Here is a 5,492-nt window from a genome sequence, read left to right as displayed (position 1 = left end):
TTAGTGGTGGTTTTGGCAGCGTTGGGTTGATGGTTGGACTCAGAATCACAGAATCATCTACCTTGGAAGGGATCTTTAAGGTCACTATGTGTCATGGTCCTGCAGTGTGCCCTTTATCTCTGGCTTTTCTGGCCACAGTGAGAGGGGAGCAGCTGAGGAGACTCTTTCCTCTGACCCCCCTGCGGCCATCCCTGATGGGAGATGTGGTTGTTAGGAGACTGGGACAGCATAACAGCTTCCAGATTCCTGGAAGAAGAACAGCACAAAAGTGACCAGCAGTAGCCCCCTTTTGATTCCAGCTTCATTGCTCCTGGGTGGAAGGGTTGGTCCCAAGATCCCCAGGTTGCATCCATCTCCCAGCCACCCTGGGGCTAGTTTTGTCCCCATCCTGCCCACCTCATCTCTCCCACGTGGCCCCAGCAGTGAGAAGGAAGGATGGCATGATCACTGTGCCCTGTCCTGTCCCCACCAAAGTGTGACATCAGCAGGGTGGTTTCTGAGGCAGGAGGTGGTGGGTGCAGACCCTATGTGAGCCCTGGCCAGGGTAGAGATGCAGGTGCAGAAGCTGCTTCAACTTTTATTCATCACGTGCTGGGAAACGCCTTTGTATTGTGCACTGGCTTTTTTTAATTCCTCCAAAAAAAAGCCACAGGGGTGTATCCTACACCATTGTCCTGGTTGGGCAATGTGGAGCTGGGGTGATGCGAGGTGGGGTGAGGCTGTGCAGGGCTTTGTGGCAAAGCAGCAGCTTTCACGTGGGTGCAAATATTTTTTTTGGGGGGGGGGAAGAAAAGAAGAAAACTCTTCAATTTGGCAAAATTCCTTCTGGTGTGGGGAAGGCAGTGAGAGGGAGGAGGGCTGGTGGGGTGCGGGAGCTGCTGCCAGGGAGCGGGACTGGTGGGGGTGGATTTGGGGTGCATCTGGTGGTGCCTCCTCAAATCTGGGTGCGGAAGCGCAGGTCGGTGCCTGGGGAGGAGGGCTGGTGGGGTGCGGGAGCTGCTGCCAGGGAGCGGGACTGGTGGGGGTGGATTTGGGGTGCATCTGGTGGTGCCTCCTCAAATCTGGGTGCGGAAGTGCAGGTCGGTGCCCAACATCTTTTGTGCATAGTCCTGGTCGAAGCGCTCGCTCTGGGCCACAGTGAAGTGGTTCTTCCAGTCGCCGGTGGTGCCTGGGGCCGGGTGAGATGATGGGGCTCAGCAGGGGGCTGGGAAGATATGCTGAGATAGTCGCCGGAGGTGCCTGGGGCCGGGTGAGATGATGGGGCTCAGCAGGGGGTGGTGGGGGGGAAGATATGCTGAGACCTCCCCCACGGGGCTACTCACCTTTGCGCATGAAGGGGGAGATGCTGTGGTCCATGAATTGGGAGGGCACCATGCTGTAGTTGGTGGTGGGGTTGTCCCGCATGGCCTCAAAGGAGGTGTGTCGGGTGACGGCATCCAACGCTGCCTCCGACAGCTCCTGCCCCAAGAACTGGGCCACCTTGGCAACCTCCCGGCGGAGGTCCTGTGGGACACAAAGTGATGCTCACCCCTCCTGCCACCCCCCCTAGATCCCATACCACCATCCAGCCTGCTCTCTCACCTCCTTCAAGTCCTCATAGAAGAGGTAGAGGATGGGGTGATCCTTCCTCCGCTTCCAGTACTCTTTGACATGGTCGTACCAGGAGCCATACGCCACTGTGTGGGGAGAGCAGCCACGGGGATTGTCAGTGAGAGAGCTGGAGGAGGGATGTGAAGTGACACCCCACCACCACCACGGGGGATGCCCCTGTCCCACCTCTGCCAGCCATGAACTCCTCCAGGTACTGGGCCCACGTCCCTGGGTCCGGCTCAAACTTGTTCATCAGGTCAAAGTGGTAGAAGGAGACGGCCACATCCTTGGCATTGCGCCCCACGTAGATCATCTGCCGAGGGGCCATGGGGTACACAGGGCAGCTCCAGAACCCCCAAACAGGGGGGATGACCCTGCCCCTAGGGCTCCCAACACCGCTTAGGATGCTGGAGGGAGCAGCAGGGGGTCCTGCCCCCATCCAGGGGAACAGGGGGGCCGCAACTCCTCCTGGGGCAGAGACCAGGGTTGGGGGTTACCTTGCAGCGGTTCTCCCAGAAGGATTTGGGCAGGATATGTGCAGGCAGGTGGGTCTTCACCACACGGGGAGAGGGCATGTTGGCCAGCAGGTCTGTTCCTGGAGGACCCCAAAGCACATCCCTAGCAGGCCCTCGGCAGAGTCCCCTTGGGCTCAGTCCCTGGAGGGGGGGCCCACGGCCAAGCCACCAAACACCCCACTACCTGCTGGCATGTCCCCTTGGGCAGCGAACTCCAGCATGGGCACCCTGTTGCTGATGATGTCCCTCTTGCACTTCTCAGGGTTGCCACCTTGCAGGATCATGTCCACGATCTCAGTGACCCAGGTGGTGCCTGCGGAAAGAAACCCACCGGGGCGGGGGGGCCCAGTGCAACGTTGGTGGGATCTCAGCACCAACAACCCCTTGGACCTCGACTGGGTGCCATGGGGACCAGGGGAAGTCCCTCATGGCTCTGCCAGGGAGCCCTAAATGCCCTGTGTCCCCCGGGCAGGAGGTCCCAGCCATAAACCAGGCTCCTTCAGCCAGCACCACCAGGTCTGGTGGGCTTGGGGCCGCTCACCGGATTTGGGGAAGGTGACCACCACGATGTCCTCGGGACGGCTCTGGAAGTTGTCAATCCGCTCCCAGTTGCGGGCGAAGGCGTTGACCATGGGGACACCGTGGACCATCAGGCAGGGCTGCCGCAGGTAGGGGTCCGGATTGGCCATCCTGCTGGACACGGGGTGGGGGGGGACATGCTGGGTGGGCTTGGGGCCGCTCACCGGATTTGGGGAAGGTGACCACCACGATGTCCTCGGGGCGGCTCTGAAAGTTGTCAATCCGCTCCCAGTTGAGGGCGAAGGCGTTGACCATGGGGACGCCGTGGACCATGCGCCAGGGCTGCCGCAGGTAGGGCTCCAAACCGGCCATCCTGCTGGACACGGTACCCTGGGGCTGGGGGGGGGCTGTATCACCCAGGCACGACACCTCTCCCCCTGCCACAGCACCCCCGGGGAGGGGGGGACGGCAAGGAACCTCTGGGGGTCAAGGACCCCCAGCCCAGAGGGAGGTTTTAGGGGGTGCTGGCTGCACCCCAAAAGTCCCCCCCAAGTCCCCAACCACCACCACCACCACCACCCTGGACCCCACGGCACGCGACCCCGCGGGGCTGAGCACCCCCCAAGGGTGCACCCGGGCTCACCTAACGCTGCGCTGCTCTGCTCTGCGAGGAGGAGGAGGGTGAGGCCGCCGAGGGGAGGCTGAAGGCAGAGGGCGAGGGGAGATGTGGGGCCCCTGCAGCTGGTTTTACAAGGGGGAGGGGAAGGGAAGCGTGAGGGCGGGTGAGAGCAGCGATGTTTGCCAGGGAGGGAGGAGCGACACAGCCACCGCGGAACGGACCTCCCCACGGGGGCATCTCCTGCCCCACCGGCCACGCTCCCGGCCAGCCTGGGGTCCCAGCACCATGTCCCCCCCTCCTTGTGTGGGGGAAAGAGGGGGAGGCCACCTCCTGCTTCCCGGCAGGGAGTTTTGCCAAAATCCTCCTCGATCCCGCGAGCGGTGGGCAGCAATCCCCCCACCACAGTGCCCCAGGAGACCATGGGGTTCCACCAGCTCCTCTCCAGCCCCAGGAGAGGCCAACGGCCCCAGGGTCGGCACAGGCACAGGGCAGGGAACACCCCACGCTTGGGGGTTAGGGAGGACATTTTATTTCTCTCCAGAAGTCCCAGGGAAGGGGAAAGAGCCCCCCCACTTCCTCCCCACCAAGTGCAGTGGCAGTGTCATCAGCGTGGGGTGGATTTGGGGGGCATCTGGCGGTGCCTCCTCAAATCTGGGTGCGGAAGCGCAGGTCGGTGCCTGACATCTTCTGCGCATAGTCCTGGTCGAAGCGCTCGCTCTGGGCCACAGTGAAGTGGTTCTTCCAGTCGCCGGTGGTGCCTGGGGCCGGGTGAGATGATGGGGCTCAGCAGGGGGCCAGGTGGGACCACGGGCTGGAAGCTCTCCGTGGGGCCACTCACCTTTGCGCATGAAGGGGGAGATGCTGTGGTCCATGAATTGGGAGGGCACCATGCTGTAGTTGGTGGTGGGGTTGTCCCGCATGGCCTCAAAGGAGGTGTGTCGGGTGACGGCATCCAGCGCTGCCTCCGACAGCTCCTGCCCCAAGAACTGGGCCACCTTGGCAACCTCCCGGCGGAGGTCCTGTGGGACACAAAGTGATGCTCACCCCTCCTGCCACCCCCCCTAGATCCCATACCACCATCCAGCCTGCTCTCTCACCTCCTTCAAGTCCTCATAGAAGAGGTAGAGGATGGGGTGGTCCTTCCTCCGCTCCCAGTAGCCCTTGACATGGTCATACCAGGAACCAAATGCCACTGTGTGGGGAGAGCAGCCAGGAGGGTGTCAGTGGGTGACAGCACCCCACAGGATCCCCAGATGCACCTGCGGGTGCCCTGTCCCACCTCTGCCGGCCATGAACTCCTCCAGGTACTGGGCCCACGTCCCTGGGTGAGGGTGGAACTGATTCATCAGGTCAAAGTGGTAGAAGGAGACAGCCACATCCTTGGCATTGCGCCCCACGTAGATCATCTGCAGAGAGCTTGGTGACACTAGGGGACTTGCAAGGTCCCGGCAGAGCAAGTCTCCCCCTTTTCTCTGCTGGGTTCCCTCCAGGGGCGTCCCCTCCAGCCTGTTACCTTGCAGCCCTTTTCCCAGAAGGATTTGGGCAAGATGTGAGCTGGGATGTGGGTCTTGATGATGCGAGGGGACGCCATGGCCTCCAGCTGCTCCGTGCCTGCAAAGGAGGTTTCCCCCAGGAGTGGTCCCCCTGCCAGCGAGTGTCCATCTCCCCCATCTCAAACAAAGACTTTCCCCCATCCAGGACCCCCCCACCCCCCCAATACCTGCCGGCATCTTCCCGTGGGCAGCGAACTCCAGCATGGGCACCCTGTTGCTGATGATGTCCCTCTTGCACTTCTCAGGGTTGCCACCTTGCAGGATCATGTCCACGATCTCAGTGACCCAGGTGGTGCCTGCGGAAAGAAACCCACCGGGGCGGGGGGGCCCAGTGCAACGTTGGTGGGATCTCAGCACCAACAACCCCTTGGACCTCGACTGGGTGCCATGGGGACCAGGGGAAGTCCCTCGTGGCTCTGCCAGGGAGCCCTAAATGCTCTGTGTCCCCCGGGCAGCAGGTCCCAGCCATAAACCAGGCTCCTTCAGCCAGCACCACCAGGTCTGGTGGGCTTGGGGCCGCTCACCGGATTTGGGGAAGGTGACCACCACGATGTCCTCGGGGCGGCTCTGAAAGTTGTCAATCCGCTCCCAGTTGAGGGCGAAGGCGTTGACCATGGGGACGCCGTGGACCATGCGCCAGGGCTGCCGCAGGTAGGGCTCCAAACCGGCCATCCTGCTGGACACGGTGGGGGGGGA

The 5,492-nt window shown here is 62.3% G+C and overlaps 2 protein-coding genes across 4 annotated transcripts in view; both read right to left on the bottom strand.

Annotated features, from left to right (window-relative positions):
* Positions 1-975: 975 nt before the first annotated feature.
* Positions 976-3,622, bottom strand: LOC106888700 (sulfotransferase family cytosolic 1B member 1-like). 3 transcript variants are annotated; one of them, XM_014943132.1, is made up of 8 exons: positions 3,268-3,622; positions 2,647-2,798; positions 2,290-2,418; positions 2,088-2,185; positions 1,777-1,903; positions 1,582-1,676; positions 1,323-1,503; positions 976-1,168 (listed from the first exon to the last, which is right to left on the bottom strand). In XM_014943132.1, the coding sequence occupies exons 2-8, from the start codon at positions 2,792-2,794 to the stop codon at positions 1,056-1,058; spliced, it is 891 nt and encodes a 296-aa protein (XP_014798618.1). In that variant the 5' UTR covers positions 2,795-2,798; positions 3,268-3,622; the 3' UTR covers positions 976-1,055. The 3 variants fall into 3 exon arrangements, with proteins under 3 accessions (XP_014798618.1, XP_014798616.1, XP_014798617.1); XM_014943130.1 differs by having other exon boundaries at positions 2,647-2,795; XM_014943131.1 differs by lacking the exons at positions 2,647-2,798; positions 3,268-3,622 and adding an exon at positions 2,849-2,996.
* A 127-nt stretch (positions 3,623-3,749) lies between these two features.
* Positions 3,750-5,492, bottom strand: part of LOC106888699 (sulfotransferase family cytosolic 1B member 1-like) — a 2,875-nt gene continuing 1,132 nt past the window's right edge. The window contains exons 2-8 of the mRNA XM_014943129.1: positions 5,321-5,472; positions 4,964-5,092; positions 4,757-4,854; positions 4,523-4,649; positions 4,341-4,435; positions 4,082-4,262; positions 3,750-4,001 (exon numbers count right to left, since the gene is read on the bottom strand). Of these exons, the coding sequence (XP_014798615.1) occupies positions 3,889-4,001; positions 4,082-4,262; positions 4,341-4,435; positions 4,523-4,649; positions 4,757-4,854; positions 4,964-5,092; positions 5,321-5,468 (891 nt within the window). The 5' untranslated portion in view covers positions 5,469-5,472 and the 3' untranslated portion in view covers positions 3,750-3,888. The remainder of the gene's footprint in view (positions 4,002-4,081; positions 4,263-4,340; positions 4,436-4,522; positions 4,650-4,756; positions 4,855-4,963; positions 5,093-5,320; positions 5,473-5,492) is intronic.

Source organism: Calidris pugnax, unplaced genomic scaffold, assembly GCF_001431845.1.
Source record: "Calidris pugnax isolate Ruff unplaced genomic scaffold, ASM143184v1 scaffold16, whole genome shotgun sequence".
Classification (NCBI taxonomy): Eukaryota; Metazoa; Chordata; class Aves; order Charadriiformes; family Scolopacidae; genus Calidris; species Calidris pugnax.
Note: the sequence above shows the minus strand (reverse complement) of the source record. Positions and strands in the feature narration are given on the sequence as shown.

Excerpts from the sequence above, each read along its gene's own strand:
- LOC106888700 (XM_014943132.1), bottom strand. The coding sequence starts at position 2,794 with ATGGCCAATCCGGACCCCTACCTGCGGCAGCCCTGCCTGATGGTCCAC. Across the intron at positions 2,419-2,646 it reads GGTCACCTTCCCCAAATCCG|GCACCACCTGGGTCACTGAG; the intron begins GTGAGCGGCCCC and ends TTCTTTCCGCAG. Across the intron at positions 1,677-1,776 it reads GGAGTTCATGGCTGGCAGAG|TGGCGTATGGCTCCTGGTAC; the intron begins GTGGGACAGGGG and ends CTCCCCACACAG.